This window comes from Salmo trutta, chromosome 13 (assembly GCF_901001165.1).
Source record: "Salmo trutta chromosome 13, fSalTru1.1, whole genome shotgun sequence".
Taxonomy (NCBI): Eukaryota; Metazoa; Chordata; class Actinopteri; order Salmoniformes; family Salmonidae; genus Salmo; species Salmo trutta.
The window spans coordinates 48,556,678-48,575,817 of NC_042969.1; the positions used below are offsets into that span (position 1 = coordinate 48,556,678).

Consider the following 19,140-nt stretch of genomic DNA (forward strand, 5'->3'; position numbering starts at 1 on the left):
AGTGTGCAGCAGTAAAGACCAGCAGTTGATTTATTTAAGCATTATTTTCAGCATTATTAGGCCTACTTTACAGTATTGTAGCCTACTGTACCTGTTCATTTTCCTGGGCATTCGCGTTCGGTGTAGCACAGGCGAATAGCACTGTCCTTGACCATAATCCCCAAGTCTAACAGTATTTTACCGACATGTTTAATTATTCAAGGGTCCTTTCTCTTCTCTGTGCTGGAGTTATTTTAAGAATACAAAAGAGGCCATCCACCCTTGATGGGCTAGCAGCAGGACAATAGACTCTTACAGAGTCCACCAAATGTATTGTTTTCTGGATGGATCCATAACAAATTACTATGGGAATAAATATCACTGAATGACAGAAATATTGGAATAAAGTAGCCTAATGAAGGCAACAAATAGTTGCTTACTGGAACACCCAAAGTCATCCAATTGTTATAATAGGATTTGGAGCAATAGTCTACCTGCGTGTGGTCAACTATTTCAACACCATTTCACGCTGCTCTGAGACAAGCATAGGGACTGGTCTTGATAAATCAATTAGATTTTTATTGTACTGAATACATTCGGGTATTGGTTAGCCTACAATTATGGTGTGGAAATGTTAGGATTATTTTGCTCTTCACTCGCAGTCACTTAGTAGCCTACTCCCGACCGGTCATGTTGTACAGCGCCATATTTTCCTAACAGAACCCCTGAGGGTTTAATTTTTCCTTTTTCTTGGAATAGAAACACCATAATATTAATTAAGCTACATTTCTTAAAATCAATCCCATATACTATGTTCTTACAAAAAAAGGTTTTAAATTCTCTAGTACAGCCAATATTAAAAACAGTCAAATGCTTCTCAAAGATGCCCTCTGGTGGTCAAACTAGCACTAACTAGCATTAATGGCAACAATGGCTGACACTTAAATAATGTGCCATAGAATTCTGCGGCAGCCTGCAAGCTGTGCTTCAGTACGACGCAACTTTTGAAGGAAGAACCACTGTACTGTCCCCACGAGTGACAGAACACTGAGCTAATCATGGCGCAACTAGAGAACATTACCAACCTGCATTTTGGAGCTGCCTTTTTTTAACATTGTTTGCAAACTGATATGTGACACATATTAATGCCAAAATAACATGCAAAACAGGTAAGCCCCCCCCTAAAACAATGTTTTTTATTATAATATTTTTTTTTGCAAAAAATGTAGGGCTCAAAACAGGCTCTGCCCCACCTGTCCTGAATGACGGGTCGCCACTGAGTGTTGCGGTTCTTGACACACTAACCGGTGCGCATGGCACCTACTACCATACCCCATTCAAAGGCTCTTAAATATTGTGTCTTGTGCATTCACCCTCTGAATGGCACACATACACAATCCATGTCTCAATTGTCTCAAGGCTTAAAAATCCTTCTTTAACCTGTCTCCTCCCCTTCATCTACACTGATTGAAGTGGATTTAGCAAGTGACATCAATAAGGGATCATAGCTTTCACCTGCATTCATCTGGTCAGTCTATGTCATGGAAAGAGCATGTGTTCTGTTTTGTATACTCAGTGTATATTTGAGCTGCCAGTTCGCTATCGGCTCAGGACCACATAATTGTATTTGCTGGATGATGGGGGGTATTGTGAGGGGGTTGTGACAGCTCCTTGAACTAGACCCAGGTTCAAATAGTGTTTGTTTTCCTTCAAGTACTTTGTACGTTTGATTGAGCCTGCCTGGAGTGCCGGATAGGTGGTGTTTGCACTTTTGGGACTATGCCATTGATTCCATTGTGCCAAGGAAACTCAATCAAGTGCAGTGAATACTATTCGAACTCAGGTATGACTTGATACACCTTCAAGATCGCAAATTTTCTCACTGTCGTGTGCAGTCGATTGTTTAAGTTTCTAGGCTAAGCTCGGGGTGATGTTTCCCCCTGGTACAGATATATGACCAGCTTTCTCTCCCCCAATCCTAATCTTAACCATTTTTTTCTTCATAGCTTGAAATGCAATGTTTCATAGAATTGTCTGTGGTATATTAATTTTCCTATGATTTCAATGAATGCTTCTGACATTTGTGTATGTCAGTAGATTGGTAAGCATTCACAAAAGTGGTGAATTATGCAACATTAGGAGTTAGACGCATCAACACTACAAATACCCTGTCAAGCACATCCGTGGTGAGAGAGTTAAAACTTGGACAACTGTGACTGACCCAAAATTAAGAAAAGCTTTGACAATGTACAGACTTGGTGAGCATGGCCTTGCTATCGGGAGAGGTAACAGCAATACTATTAAACCCAACCAAATCATGAGAAAACACAAATATAATTAATTGACACATAGGAAAGAATCAACAAAAACGGCACAAACTGGAATGTTATTTGGCCTTAAACAGAGAATACACTGTGACTGACCCCAAATTAGTTTTGACTATGCACAGACTCAGTGAGCATGGCAATGCTATCGTAGGCAGACCTGGCACTCCATTTTTATTTATTTGAACTAGACAAGTCAGTTAAACAAATTCTTATTTACAATGATAACCTACCAGGGAACAGTGGGTTAACTGCCTTGTTCAGGGGCAGAATTACAGATTTTTACCTTGTCAGCTTAGGGATTCGATCCAGTAACCTTTCGGTTACTGGCCCAGCACTCTAACCACTAGGCTACCTGCCGGCTACCTACTTTCCCTCAAGAGAAGACTGGCTATGTGCCCACTGCACATTTAATGAGCGCAAACCGAGCTGCACTTCCTAACCTCCTGCCAAACCTCCATATATATTAGGTGAAACACCACTGTGTGCCACCACAACAGCAAGATTTGTGACCTGTTGCCACAAGAAAAGGGCAAGCACTGGAGCACAAACACCATTGTAAATACAACCTATATTTTATCTATTTATTTTCCCTTTCGTACTTCAACTATTTGCACATTGTTACAACACTTTACAGAGCCAATAGTATATATTATTTTTAAACTTTTGTGAGTGTAATGCTTACTGTTTGTTTCTGATTGTTTATTTCCCTTGGAGAAATAGAGAGAGAGAGAGATCCCCCCCCCCCACACATTATTGATTCATTTCAGGGTTTTACTACCGTGATTGATGGGCCAGATCTTTAATAATTTTTTTCTTTAACTTATATTTATACAGGGTGGGTCTCCATTGAGACCAGGGTTTCATTTACAAGGGAGCGCTACGAACATGAACGTATGCAATACAATTTAATACAACATCATGTAAAATAACAATATCAATACAATAAATACAACAGGATATATCCAAACAAGCACAACTCTCACGTATCACCTCCCTTGAACTCAATCTAAACTGTCCAGTGGAGACCAACGAGTCCAACTTCAAGGTGGCCTGAAGGCTATTCCATGAGCTGTGGGCATAAAAACTAAAAGCATTTTTCCCCAGCTCAGTGGAGACCCACGGGACCTCCAGAACCATCCAATCCAGAGAGTGGGTCTGAAAATAGCTGGATCTCCAATCAATACATGAGCTGACGTAGTTAACCGGGTCACCAACCGAGAATGTTCTTCCCCACCTCTACAGAGTCTCCTAATAATGGGGGCTATTGGGGAGATAAACATAGAATTACTTTGCCTCCCTTTCACATCAATCAACAAGGGAGAGCTAGCTGAGAAATGATGGGCCGCATTTAATTAAGCGGAGAGGCCCACTCCTCTCTGTTGCCGGGGGTGTTGAGACCTATTAATTGAATCCAGAATGTTTGTTTATTCGTTTCCAAGCTCTCTCTCTTGAACCCCCGCCGTGTAATATAAAACTGGCCCGTGAAATGCTACTCCTTAATAAGCCCTAGTTTGGGAGGGGAAAGGGGAAGCGTCCGTCCGGCTGCAATGGTAGAGCGCTTCCACGACCAGGCTGCTGCGAGCAATGACATAATTTGCATTTATATTGTGCCTTCCCGCATGGCACCGCATAACCACAGCAGAGGTGTCAACTCGAGGGCAGAAAGGTAACATGCGTGGCTGTTTAATAAGTTAATGAATGGAGAGGATTTGCATTTATAGAGAGTGTCACTGTGCTCTAACTCAGGGCCCGAAAGGCCCCTTCTTTCTTTCTTTCTGTCTGTAGTCTTCTTCTTTAACATGCAGTCCAGGAGCTCACCTGCATGCATATGTTCAAAGCTTCCGCTGCTCTCTCCATCTAGTACTGATGAGTATGTCGACTAAAAGGAACAATTATAATGTGCTCTGATTCAGTGACCTCAGATATGATGCAGAGAAGGCTAGGAAAACCCCTCATTCTATTATCCCTATTCTCTGATCAGTATAGCACGAAGTGGTGCGTGCACTGAAAACTCCAGCGAGATGGAATGGGGGAGAGGCCATATAAGATTAATCAAGTGTAAAGGAAACTGGTTCGATAGTACCACAGGTAGAGTAACTGTTGTTGCCATGGTGACAGGATGGTCGGTGGCAGTGTGATGTGTCGTCCTCTTTGAGGTCTCCGGTTTTCCACTTTATGTCATAATGGAGGAACGCCACTTCGTACTGGGAAACGAATTCATCTCCCGGTCACCAGTCAACACAAAAGCCATCCCAATAGGAGTATGACAGAGCTATTTCACTGTTTGCCTTGTGTTCCATCTATATTTCTCTATATCAGACAGTGTGCTTTTTCTCTCTCAACTTAAGTATAAAGTTCACTACAAACCGGGGTTTGATCCCGGGCTGTGTCGTAGCCGGCAGCGACCGGGAGACCCATGAGGCGGCGCACAATTGGCCCAGCGTCGTCCGGGTTAAGGGAGGGTTTGGCCAGCTGGGATGTCCTTGTCCCATCGCGCTCTAGTGGGCTGTGCGCATGCATGCTGACTTCGGTCGCTGTACGGTGTTTCCTCCAACACATTGGTGCGACTGGTTTCCAGGTTAAGCAAGCATTGTGTCAAGAAGCAGTGTGGCTTGGCGGGGTTGTGTTTCGGAGGACTCATGGCTCTCGACCTTCGCCTCTCCCGAGTCCGTACGGGAGTTGTAGTGATGGGACAACCAATTGGATATCACAAAATTGGGGAGAAAAAGTTTGTGCCATCCGTAAGAAACCTACATACAGATCATATATTGTGTTCCATACAGGTTATAGAAAAGAGCAGAAGCTCTGAACTCTCCATTCAGAACCCAGTCCTACCTACTTACAGGATATGGAAAATGTGCTCTTTTAGCATTTCTCCAGTAGGTTTCCTCAAGGAGAAAGTCCCCCACTTCTATGTCAAAGATAATAAAACAAAAACACTTTACTAAATACTACAGTAATGTCTGCAAATACACTACAGTAAATACTACAGTATACTACAGTCTGCAAAAACACGACAGTAATTACTATTGTATTGTGGCAGACCAGGGGGTTTGATCAAAACATTTACACTGATCAGACACAAGTGTGATAGCTCAGTGTGATAGCTCAGTTTATTAAAACAAAGAAAAATAAAAGAATAGGTCTCCTCCAGGAGGGTGGTCAGTTTTACGAGGGTATGTTTGGCAGCATGAGTGAAGGATGCTTTGTTGCGAAATGGGAAGCCAATTCTAGATTTAACTTTGGATTGGGGATGTTTGATGTGAGTCTGGAAGGAGAGTTTACAGTCTAACTAGACACCTAGGTATTTGTAGTTGTCCACATATTCTAAGTCAGAACCATCCAGAGTAGTGATGCTGGACGGGCGGGCAGGTGCAGGCAGCGACCGGTTGAAGAGCATGCATTTAGTTTAGTATTGCTGTCTCCTTTGGGGGATTTTTTTTAATTTTTATTTTTGCTGACCGTGAGGAAGACTATACGGAAGGAACCTCTCTCCATGAGAAAAACCCGTGTGCTACCCTTTTGGCAACTTTATGGGATTTGTACGGTTGGTGAGCAATCAGCCCCTTGATTACTCACCAGTCTCAATCAGTCCCAATTAGTCCTGGCCGGATGGCCCGTCGAGACCTGGCACGCCCAGCAGAGGGAGCCATCGCCGCGTGATGTAGACTCCGTCTGTCACCAGGCCTCAACGAATTTCCCCCTGGTGGCTAGTCTGTAGTACGCCACAGTATATACTACTCTTTTTTTACTACAGTATTTATACTATAGTAAATGGTAAATACTACAGTATACTACGGTATTCAGTCCGTAAAAACACCACAGTGAATTGTCATGACTTTACTTTCATTAATCTGATAACTGTTATTTATTTAAGCAATCGCGGTGTCCGATTTTAAAATAGCTTTCGGTGAAAGCACATTTTGCAATATTCTGAGTAGATAGCTCGCCATCACGGGCTAGCTATTTTGACACCCACCAAGTTTGGTACTCACCAAACTCAGATTTACTATAAGAAAAATTGGATTACCTTTGCTGTTCTTCGTCAGAATGCACTCCCAGGACTTCTACTTCAATAACAAATGTTGGTTTGGTTCCAAATAATCCATAGTTATATCCAAATAGCGGCGTTTTGTTGTGCGTTCAAGACACTATCCGAAGGGTAACGAAGGGTGACGTGCCCGGCACATTTCGTGACAAAAAAAAATCTAAATATTCCATTACCGTACTTCGAAGCATGTCAAACGCTGTTTAAAATAAATTTTTATGCAATTTTTCTCGTAAAAAAGCGATAATATTCCGATCGGGAGTCGTTGTTTTCGTTCAAAGACTGAAAATGAAAACATGGAGTCGTCTCGTGCACGCGCGCACCAGTCTCATTGTTCTCAGATCGACCACTTACCAAATGCGCTACTGTTTTTCAGCCATGGCCTGCAATGTCATCATTCAACGTTCTGGCGCCTTCTGAGAGCCTATGGGAGCATTAGAAAAGGTCACGTTACAGCAGAGATCCCCTGTTTTGGATAGAGATGATCAAGAAGGCCAAGAAATGGTCAGAGAGGGCGCTTCCTGTTTGGAATCTTCTCAGGTTTTGGCCTGCCAAATGAGTTCTGTTATACTCACAGACACCATTCAAACAGTTTTAGAAACTTTGGAGTGTTTTCTATCCAAAGCTAATAATTATATGCATATTCTAGTTTCTGGGCAGGAGTATTAATCAAATTAAATCGGGTACGTTTTTTATCCGGCCGTGAAAATACTGCCCCCTATCCATAACAAGTTAATCAACTAACTCTATTACATCAATAAACAGTCATCTTATTAATCATTACCTCTTATCATATCATCATTCTGAACAGTCGTAACCTCATGCATCTGCAAAAACCCCAGCCTTACTCATGATTCAGTACTACACAAATTGGTTTAAATATTTATTTACTAGCTAACTAAATAATAACACAGAATAAACATATACCCTTTACATGAGACAAAGGCCCCTAGTGGACTGACACAATATAATGGCTTGTTACAACAGAGATGGAGAGCGAGAGAGAGAAAAATACACTTATCGTCAATATATTTCAGAACTACTCTCACAGTAATCATATAGTTTGCACACTAAATAATCACACACCCATTTTTCAAGCTGGCATATATGTCACAAAAACCAAAACCACAGCTAAATGCAGCACTAACCTTTGATGATCTTCATCAGATGACACTCCTAGGACATTATGTTATACAATACATGCATGTTTTGTTCAATCAAGTTCATATTTAAATCAAAAACCAGCTTTTTACATTAGCATGTTTTGTCCAGAACTAGCATACCCACCGAAAACTTCCGGTGAATTTACTAAATTACTCACGATAAACGTTGACAAAAAACATAACAATTATCTTAAGAATTATAGATACAGAACTCCTTTATGCAATCGCGGTGTCCGATTTTAAAATAGCTTTTCGGTGAAAGCACATTTTGCAATATTCTGAGTAGATAGCCCGGCCATCATGGCTAGCTATTTTGACACCCACCAAGTTTGGCACTCACCAAACTCAGATTTACTATAAGAAAAATTGGATTACCTTTGCTGTTCTTCGTCAGAATGCACTCCCAGGACTTCTACTTCAACACCCAATGTTGTTTTGGTTCCAAATAATCTATAGTTATATCCAAATAGCTGCGTTTTGTTCTTGCGTTCAAGACACTATCCGAAGGGTGACGCGCCAGCGCGTATCGTGACAAAAAAATTCTAAATATTCCATTACCGTACTTCGAAGCATGTCAAACGCTGTTTAAAATCAATTTTTATGCGATTTTTCTCGTAAAATAGCGATAATATTCCAACCGGGAGACGTTGTATCCGTTCAAACACTGAAATAAGAAAATGGAGTCATCACATGCACGCGCGCACCAGTGTCATTGTTCTCAGAAGTACCACTCACCAAAACCCCTACTGTTTTTCGCCCAGAGACTGCAGAGTTATCATTCAACGTTCTGGCGCCTTCTGAGAGCCAATGAAAGCCTTAGAAAATGTCATGTTACAGCAGAGATCCTGTATTTTCGATAAAGAGGCTACAGAAGGCCAAGAAATGGTTAGACAGGGCACTTCCCATATAGAATCTTCTCAGGTTTTTGCCTGCCATATGAGTTCTGTTATACTCACAGACACCATTCAGACAGTTTTAGAAACTTTAGGGTGTTTTCTATCCAAATATACTAATTATATGCATATTCTAGTTTCTGGGCAGGAGTAATAACCAGATTAAATCAGGTACGTTTTTTATCCGGCCGTGAAAATATTGCCCCCTATCTTAAAGTTTTGGCGGGAAACAGTCTGTTAACAAAGGACATTCTTTTTGCCAATAATGGACAGGAAAAGATAATCCTCTTCTACTTAAATTTATGACAGGGTGTGAGGTGTGAAAACCCCCACACCAGTTCCCTCCTCCCCTCTTCTGTGGGTGAGAGAAGGTCTGGTTATTGTCAACCATTGCCAAGCTGATCTGACCCATTGTAATCCTCACAGGACAGCAGTCGAGATTTGATACATGCTTTATTAAAGCATTCTTCAAAAGAAGTAGCCACATGTAGTCTTTTAGCTAAGATGGCTGGCGTAGAATGTGGACCCCTTTTTATGCTTCCCAAAGATTGGCTGATAAATCTCTCTTAACCCCTCAAATTTAAATCATTGAGCTGCTTGCTCAACATTATGAAAAAATTAATCGTAAATTAGGAACAAACTTTAAGAAAGAGCAAGTTAGTCAAAGACAGGGGTTTAAAACAGTCGGTGGGGGTGCCAGACAGAGACAGGACAGTAGCAGGTGCCTGAGTGCTTTTGTTCCCATGTCAAGTACGGTGGTGAAGTTAATTGTTGCCTAGATATATTCTTATTGGCTCCTCTTTAAAACAAATGACCTCAAGTGAGATAGTGTCTACTGTCTAGACATACAATATGCTAATATCAACTTGACCTCAAAAAAGGGGAAGTTGTCAAGATTGAGATGATGTTATGCTATACTAGGTTATGCTAAACTATACTATGCTATGTTTATTGTTGCGAATTCGGGGGACAACTCCAACCGGGACTCAAACTCGGGTCCAGTGACAGTCAAGCCAACACCTTAACCATTACGCTAAGAGGTCCGAGGTCGCTAGGTGTTGGGTTAAGGTTGCCACATTATCATGGTATTCTACATGAGCTCTGTTACATCTGTGTCCCTTCGCAGGAGAACCCTTACGTGATGCTACGACCGAACCACCAGGAGATGGAAGGGAACGAGCGCTATGAGGGCTTCTGTGTGGACATGCTGAAGGAGCTGGCGGACATCTTGAAGTTCAAGTACTGTATCAATCTGGTGGGGGACGGGGTGTACGGGGTATCGGGGACCAACGGTACCTGGACGGGCATGGTGGGAGAGCTCATCTCAAGGGTAAGGGCAACAGCTTCCTGTAGTAAACTGGATTTTTTTGACCATATGACTTGACCAGGAAAAACTCTGGGCCATACCATCGCCACCCATCTACCTACCATTTACCCCCTTCTACCACTTCACAGCATAATGCCACTCGAACTATAGACTAATTCAACAATCCTTTAATCAAATGTTATTCATGAATTTACAGCCATTACTGCCAAATCACCCCTAACAAACCAATAGCATCCTACAAACATCCAGTGTCTGTGTGGCCCTCTCAAGCACAGGTTGTACAACTGATTTGACACAGTGGTTGTGATACAACTAATACTGTATGTTCATTATACAATGGAGAGTTTGTCATCAAAGAAATGTATCCACAACCATTGTGCGCTGACGCCACAATGCTTGTGTAATTATTTTTATAAAGCTCTCTGTTGTATTACAACCGTTATGCCATATACATGGCATAATTTGTATAACTTTAGTGTGTATGGGGCCTATATGTGGGTGTTGTGTGTCTCCGTGGACTCCAGGGTCAAATGATTTCATCTGGCACGTGATAGGCTGAGTGTTTCGTAGTAAAACATGTCCCCAGTGTTGTGATCTAGAAAAGTAGTGCCCAAAGCCATTGATTGATGTTTTCACATTGAGAGCATCCTACAGTAAGGGGATGTAACCATGCAGAGATGTGAGGATGATGAGGAGGAGGAGAAAATATAAAAGGAGGAGGTGGAGGAGGAGGAGGAAGAGAACAAGGATGTACAGGAGGAGCAAGGCTGTTAATTAGTCCAGATAATGCCTGATACAGATGACACAGAGTCTTGGGTCTGCATCCCAAACGGCACCCAATTCCCTTCATAGTGCACTACTTTTGACCAGGGTGCCATTTGGGACGCTGCCATGGCTGTGTTCTGTTCACCCTTCTAACTCGGATACAGCTCATCTGTCCTAATGAATCTCAATTAGCCCCAGTCACCCTTGAGCAAACACTCACAACACAGACATGACTTTAAAAGGGCCCAGCTAACCTGTCTGCTAAATCATCTGAACCATTTTTTTTTTGGTGAAGGAAAGGTCTACATTGCTGGTCTAGTGTTTTTTGTAGATGTTCACGCAGACCAGGGATAGAGTGGCAGGGTTGAGGAGGTGGTGAGGGAGCCCTTTATAAGTTATGTCTTAATTCGCTATAGGCTAATGGAAGGCAAAGCCGTTGAGGAAATGAAAGGATTGCCTACTCGTATTATTGTCTCCATTTGTCCCCCCGCAAGTTGGTTCTGATTTGGGGACCTTGAGGAGGTCTCAACTCGGTCTAATTGCGCCTCACACGATAGTGCTACAGACTGCTACAGAGTACCAAGGAACGTCGGAGAGGGGGAAGGTCGAGGGGAGACAGCGCAGGAGTCCCTGCCTCTGAGCGCCACTGACTGGAAAGGAGAGAGTTAGTGGATGACTGGGTTATAGTTGGTGGGAGGGTTTAGAAGAAGAGGAGGAGAAGAAGGAAGAGAGATTGTGCTGTAGCTAGCCTATAGCGGCTGACTGAATTAACACAGAAAAGTAGAGCGAACGCTGAGAGAAGAGAATGTATGGACAAGCTTTCCACAGGCTTCATTTGCAAGCTGGGGATAGGGGCTTTACTTTAAGTAGCCATAGAGACGGAGACAAAGCCCTACCGGGAAGATGAAATGCCACGTTCAGTGGGGAACCTCTAACTCAATGCATTATTCAGCAGCCGTAGGGACGGCTTTGATTTTCTTTTCCTATCTCGCTTTTTTCCAGGGCACCATCTTATGATTGAGCGAAAGTGGAAACAAGTTTGGTGGCATGGGGAAAGAATACAATGATGCATTATTTAAAAGCTGACTTTATACCGTGTGTTTTCTCTCTCTCTCTCTCCACACACTTTCAATAGCTGTTAGATTCCAGTAATCAGTATTAATATTCAATAGGTGCATTAATATGTTCATTTTTCAAAGGAGGGGTGACTTCTTTCTTTTGTTGAGTTTTTTGCCTAGATACTTTTTGTTGTTGCTTTCGGGCTGGCTGGGGGTTGGCTAAATGCCTGGTTTTGCACGTTCATTCAGAGTTGTTGTCAGTAAAAACAACCACTAAAAAGCTTTTCAGAACTTTTTTGCCATTGTGTTAGCACCTGGAGCTCTTTTTTTGCTGTTCAAGTTATTCTGGACAGGATTGGTCAACTCCTCCAGGGACCTGTACTCAAACAGACTGAAGCTTGTGTGAAAAGCCTCCACCCCTCCCTCCCTCTCTTTCTCTCTCTCTCTCTCTCTCTCTCTCTCTCTGTGTTCTCAACTGCTGCTCTCAGATCAAGGCAAAGGCATATGATAGCCAGAGTCCCTCATAGGTCCACCTACAATGAAAAGTGTATGATACCAACCTGACAGGGTACATTACAACATAACAAGACCCAGGGCTAGCCTTGACACTAAACCTTCTGTTTATCTCTCTACAAGCTATCTCTCGCTACAACTATACTATAGTACTGTCTATATACTGTATCTCAAAGTTATTCTTCTTCTTGATTGGTCCTAAGTTGTTTGCTAGGCAATTTTATTTTGTGTGCCAACGTGCACTGTGCCAATGATGGCATGGCCCTAACTGATGATGGGTGTGCTATCAGAGCAAAATATTTCCACTGATTCTTTTGAACAGAGCCTTCTAGCCAAGTTAACAGGGGGATACTCACTTGGACCAACAATCAGAAAAGGGGCTGATGGTAAAAAAAACTATGGGGTCATGAATGCTGACGAGCGGATCCAGCACTGTAAGCAGGCAGGCTCTCCTCTCATTTAGAGTTGAGCTCTGACAATCCTCTTATTTTCCAACTGCAAAGGACAAAGAGCAGCGAAGGGTTGCGCTGGGTCCTGGGGAGATTAAAATCTCTTACAGATGCACTTTGCAGTGTCGGATGATTACTGGGATCAAGCAACCACCTTCCCAGCCCTACCATGCCGAGTAGCACTGGCTGGCTGGCTGGCTGGCTGGCTGGCTGGCTGGCTGGCTGGCTGGCTGGCTGGTTGGCTGGCTGGCTCAGCCTAGCTGGCTAACTGGCTGCTGTGTCAAGTGATTTGTCATAACAATCTGCCCTTCGCCTGCTTGAAAAAACATTGCACTCTGTTCTAAGTTGGCACCCTATTCCCTATATAGTGCACTGGATCCTTCTCAGAAGTAGTGCAGTACATAGTGAATAGGGTTTCATTTGGGATGTAGCCCCCCCCCCCCCCCGTTCTACACTCTGTTCTCCCTGGTGCCCTGCATGAGTCAGGTTTCAGACACAAAGCCGATGCTACACACTGCTGGCAGACTAGGCGTCACGGACAACAATGGCAGCACAGTCGAAGTGGAATTACACCAGTAGCCTACTTACTATTTCATTTAACTTTCCATGCATTTTCCACCACCACAATCCAACCTTTGTTACTGTAGATGTACCTATCTGTGCATATCTGAGTGTGTGTGTGTGTGTGTGTGTGTGTGTGTGTGTGTGTGTGTGTGTGTGTGTGTGTGTGTGTGTGTGTGTGTGTGTGTGTGTGTGTGTGTGTGTGTGTGTGTGTGTGTGTGTGTGCGTGCGTGTCTATTCCAGAAAGCGGACCTTGCCGTAGCAGGGCTCACCATCACCGCAGAGAGGGAGAAGGTTATCGATTTCTCCAAGCCTTTTATGACTCTGGGAATCAGCATCATGTACCGTGTGCACTTGGTAAGACTAACCTCTGACCTCTCCGACCCTTACAAAACAACCTGGCGGACCCCTGAACCCTACAAACAGCTAGCGACCAATCATCAGCCTCTATCTGGGAGCCCGTTCAGCCCCTTCTCCTCCTCCCACTACATCCCTCTCCTCTCTCTACCTCTGCCAGAGTAACAGATGGTGTGCTCTGCTCCATGATATGCGGGTGTGAATCGACCTGATAAATGGACTTCTTTGATTCCCATTCCCACTTCTTCTCTGTTTGTGACTGGGATCTAATTCGCACAAATAATAGCCCTGACCCCTGCGTATAGAACAAGACCCAGGCAACTGTTGTGGAAATTCCATACGATTGTCTCTGTGTTTTAACACCAGCCAACCATTAATCAAAGGCCTTTCCCCAAACCTAAGGTGACACACTGGTCTCTCCGCTGGCCACCGGCCGGATGGAGCCGCTTTGAACCAAGCGGCGGCGTGTAAAAACATTAATGTGGCGTCCCAGTAGAGCATTTACTCACAGCCGGCCCTGTCCTCCCTGTCCCCCCCGTCTGCGTCCCTCCCCTTTCCTTGGTGCTAATAGGTGCAGCTGCCAGGAGAAAGGCTCCATTGGACCAACAGTTGGTCGAATGAATCGATAGCAGCAGGTGCAGTGTTAAGTGGGCTGCCATATCACCTCTGCGGCAGGCTGCTGCTGCTACTGCTGACGCGTTGGAACGTGCTCATCGGCGTGTTCCTGCGAGCTGACGCGGCGTGGAGGAGGAGAGGAGAAGCCTACACACATTGCAGCTCAATATTGACACACACACTCCCACTGTCCTAACCAGGCGGGCACAGACAAGACAGACAGGGAGGGGGAAGGATAGAGGGATGGGATGAAGAGCATGCATAAGGTAACTGGCAGAGAGAGATGTGAAGCCTCGACCGCTTAAGGTCAGGAGTGAAGGGCGGAAGAGACTAACTACAAAGAGTGAGAGTCTGCTGCACTGATTTCTCTCTCGCTATCTGTCTGTCTGTCTGGAGTCTTTACACAGTACCTGTCCCTGGTGTCTCCTTCTCTCTTCATCCCTCTACCCAGGACTCACTCCCTCCCAGCGCCCCTTGGCAATCTCTTAGGTCTCCACAGAGCTACAAGGCTCCAGCGCCACCATTCAATATTACAATTTCTGTGACTGCACTTGTTTAGGTTTAATCCACTAGCTATTGATTTCTGATGCTGTGATTTCTACAAGGGCCCCGCTACTTATTTCAGACTTAAATTGAAATTCTCAGCCTGATCAATAACAATGGAAAATGGAGCAAAATAGAGACACCTGTTGAGGTTTAATTACCTGCTGCATGGCTGTAGAATTGGCCTAATACCAGGGCCAGATTACCGAATGGGCATGCAGGACATGTGCCCCAGGAGGTAGATGTCCTGGGCCCCAAATGCGTTAGTCTGGCCCTGCCTACTACTGTTTAATCTCTTTCTGTCCACAGTGCACCCCAACAGTGTGTGTGTGTGTGCACACCTGTGTGTTCTTAATCTCTTTTTGCTTATCTTGATTAACTGGTTTTATAAAGTGTTTTGGTATGGTCCTCTTTTGATTACCCTAAGTCCTTCATCTCTCCATGTTGGAGTATACTCCAAGACTCCACCAATCTGTACACTTGTTTCATCAAACACCCTTTCTCATAATCCCCTACTTCTATGTTCTGAGCACATCTTTCCACCAATCCCTCCTTCCTAGTTGTAGTAGTAGTAGTAAAGACAGAAACAGACAGAGAGAGACAGAGAGATCAAAAGAGAGAAATGGAGAGAGAGAGAGAAAAATAGTATTGAGGGTGCGTATGGAGATTAGAAACCTAATTAGACCCACAAGTTAATTAGAGGGTTGATATAGAGGGGAGTGGTTTCACATTCACAAGCTGCCCTGTGGGAGTGTGGCACTGGGATCCTGATTTTGTGTGTCTGTCCCCCTCCAATCTCGCCCCAACCTCCATCTTCCCCGCCTGCCCTCTCCCTCTCAGCTGCCCCAGACATCCTGCGAGAGAGAGCACTGAGGGAATCTGGGATGGCAGGCCAATCAGCAGCCCCCCCCCCCCCCCCCCTCGCCACATAAACAGAACACCTCCACCTCCGTAGTCACAGAGACCATAATAACAGCGATGTGAGTGGCGGACCACAAATAGGCATGCATCTCTCAAGGGGGCTGGCGTTTGAAAAAAAAACGGGTTACTCTCCTTCACGCCGTGTGTTTCTGTAGTGCAGTCACACCTCCTTCCCAGGTTGAATGCGTGGGGAATGACAATAAGGGGAGGGAGGAAGATATGTTGGTGAAGTCCTTGAACGTGGCCTCACTCACTAAAGGCAAAGACAGTACAGTATGAAGATAGGAAGAAACTGCTTCTCCAATAGAAATCCCCGATCACACTTGTAGACAATGTCATGTGGACATTGGCTAGCTAAGCTCATGCGCAGAAACACGTCATCGGGTCTAACGGTCGTCTCGTTTCGAACTGCACTTGTGCAGGCCATCAAACCAAAGGCATTCCTTTGATATAAAGTTGTTTTTGACAAAAATGAAAACGTGTCAGTTTGTCACTTTCACGAGGTTGGAGTAATAACATGTTCAACCACTTAAGACATTGGCTCGAATCTAGGTTGTGCTTTTACATTTTGAGAAATTGAACAACTAAGGATGAAGTTTTCACTTCTCTCATTGACTTCTCAAACCCCAACCTGGTCTGCTTCGTAAGCGTTCCCGGAAGTCTCGCGATGTTGCGCCTCTGGGTTTAGAAACTCCGTGCTAAAGGTCTTATATCCCGCCACTTAACACAAAGTGGAGCCCACGGGGAGAGGGGTTTGTATAATGCTTCATTTCTGATTGTTTGGATTTGCTTGTAAAAACCAACACGGGCAATGAGGCAGTTGTCACAACCGGCGGTTCTCCATTTGATGGGATGATGATGATAATTACACTCTATAAAGCTCATGTGCAATAAAGACCTTCCTATCCAGTCAGAGTGCCATGCATGCATGGATACAGTCATGAGTACAGTCAGAGAGACCTGTTGTACAGTGCAGAGTCCGTAGTCAAGTGGTAATAGTCCTGACAAAAAAAATAGAGCCATTACATATTATAATCCGCTTAATAAATCATAGGCGCATACTTGCATATAACAAGTAATAAACCATTATACCTGCAGGCTTCAAGTACATTTTTACCAAAAAAAGGCCTGTGGTGCTCGTAGCTGCCTTCACCAGTCGTGATGCCCACCTTGACTACAGATCAGTGCAGATGACTGGCACCTCAGAGGGCTTCCTGACAGCCTGAGGGGGCTCTCTCTCCTATTTGAGAAGAAACAATTGTACCATCACACCTTGCCATCCCTACCTACCTCCCTCCCTCCATCACCCAGTACACACACACACACACACACACACACACACACAGAATAACATGTTAACAACCTAACCCTTTAACTGGCACACCAAGAAAAAAATATCAGGATAAGTATTGTTCTGCAAAATATGTGTATTTAGCCTCAATATATGCCATAAATTGCTCATTTTTGTTTGCATGACATGAACTTCGATAAATAATGCATAGCAAACAGAGTAAATTAAATTTGTATTGGAATTTGCATGGACTATTTAAATCATAAAAAGATTATACATTAATTGACTTTATATCTGCTTCATTTACTTATAATGGCAAGTTAAATGAGGGACTGATATCAAATATTCATAAAATATGATACATTTTTGTCAAAATATGAATATTCAACTGCATGTAAATTCACACATTTACAGTTTGTATGCTTAGAATACCAGTAAAATTACATGTACTGAATGATATTGTGAAACATATTTAAGATAACAGGCAGACAGTAAATAATGATATGGGTATGAAAGGATTTCTGTATTTGCACAGACAAAGTCTCATAATATTTCTCTATTGTCCATTATCACTAGCTTTGACTTTATAGCATTCCTTTAATGGGCAACTCAACCGCCTGATAGAGCATAAAATTGGAAAACAACAATATCTTAGTATCATTCTTAAATGGTGTTTTAAATGTCGGCAACATTTTACAACCTTGTAATTTACCATTGTGCACATAATTAGTACAAAAAAATTGTAGAAATGACGTTCGGTTTTACTCACGTTCACTTCCTGGTTTTCAGCCATATATGAATGGGTGTTTTAGTCCGATAATGAACACCACTAAAAGAATATGCCAAACAAAATGAATATGTTTAATTTCACTTAGAATTGGTTGTCAACATTAGCTCAACTGCCCGGTTGAGCTGCTTGTTAATTAAAGGGCTTTAACACTGCTGTGCTGAGATGTCTGGAGGGCCACAGAGAATGAGCCACTGTTAAATACAGGACAAGAGGAGAAAATGCTCAGTGGCTTTACACAAGTAAATAGAATGGTTGGCCGAGCCATACTTGATAGAAATGCCAAGAGAATACAAACACACTACTATAACACTTTCAAGGTGTAACATCATAAAATATAGTTTGGTCACACAGACCTTCGCTTTGTCAGTCCCTTTGACTCTGGACTTTCATTTTTGATTATCCTAGGCAACTGTTTGCATTACTTCAGGTGTGGCTATGTTTTTGTTCTATGTACTAACGTTACTTCTTGAAAGTTGAGCTCACTTCATAGTGTTATTGTATATCACACAGCCCAATGTCCTCTCTACCTCTTAAACATTCATATCACAGTAGAGATTAGTGAACAGCATGTCCCATCTCACTTTCTCTTCCTCTCATTATCTCCCTCCCCCTCTCTCTCTCTCTCTCTCTCTCTCTCTCTCTCTCTCTCTCTCTCTCTCTCTCTCTCTCTCTCTCTCTCTCTCCCCCTCCATCCATCCATCCCTCTCTATTTCTCCCTCTCTCTGATCTTTTCACTACACCATCTGCTGGTGTTGTGCTGTTTCCTCAACAGCTCTGCTCTTTCTTAATGGTCTCTTAGTGGCAACTAAACAGGGAATTAAATAGAGTAGCGCTGTAAACAAAACGCTCACTTCACTTGGCACCAGATTGGATCGTGTCAGCACAACCTTCACCTAGTTGCTTTTCGCCGTATAGTTTCTTATTTTGCAGGAGTTGTCACTGCATTGCACTGTTATAGGCATTACTTTTTACTGTACGTCCTGCCTTTGTAACGGAGGTGGTTTACAATGCCTAGGCGTTAACTCAGTGGGCTAACACAGTCTTGTGGCATGCAGGAGACCCGGGTTTGAATCCGGCGGTCACACCCTCAAAAAAGATGCACACACACTACCCTATCTCGATTCAAGACTCTCTCCTACACTATAATGGCCTCTGACCAGTTTGAGTACCATTACAGAGTCCCTTATCAGAGAGTGCATTGATGCTGGCACCGTAAATGGATCATTTTCGGAAGGCAGGCCTCCATCAGCTGGTAGATTTAGGCTCTTCAGACAGTCCTAATTCTCTCTACTGTAATTAGAAATCTCCAGCTCCACTCCTATGTTGCTCAATTACACTAATATGGGAGTGATTACAGACACATTAATGAATATCCGGTCTCATCCATGCCTAATTACGCATTAATTCATCATTTAGAATTGTTTGATGACCTTTAAATCCTATCCCCTCGCCGCACATGCAATATATTTTTTGGGGGGAGGGAGCATTTGTATTGCATGACTGTTGTTGTCACATCCTGACCAGTAAGGGGTCATTTTGT

The 19,140-nt window shown here is 43.4% G+C and overlaps 1 protein-coding gene across 1 annotated transcript in view; it reads left to right on the forward strand.

The window, feature by feature from the left end:
* The window catches only part of LOC115205893 (glutamate receptor ionotropic, kainate 4-like), a 214,792-nt gene that overhangs the window by 180,850 nt on the left and 14,802 nt on the right, over positions 1 to 19,140 (forward strand). Inside the window, exons 11-12 of the mRNA XM_029772314.1 lie at positions 9,537 to 9,740; positions 13,327 to 13,440. Of these exons, the coding sequence (XP_029628174.1) occupies positions 9,537 to 9,740; positions 13,327 to 13,440 (318 nt within the window). The remainder of the gene's footprint in view (positions 1 to 9,536; positions 9,741 to 13,326; positions 13,441 to 19,140) is intronic.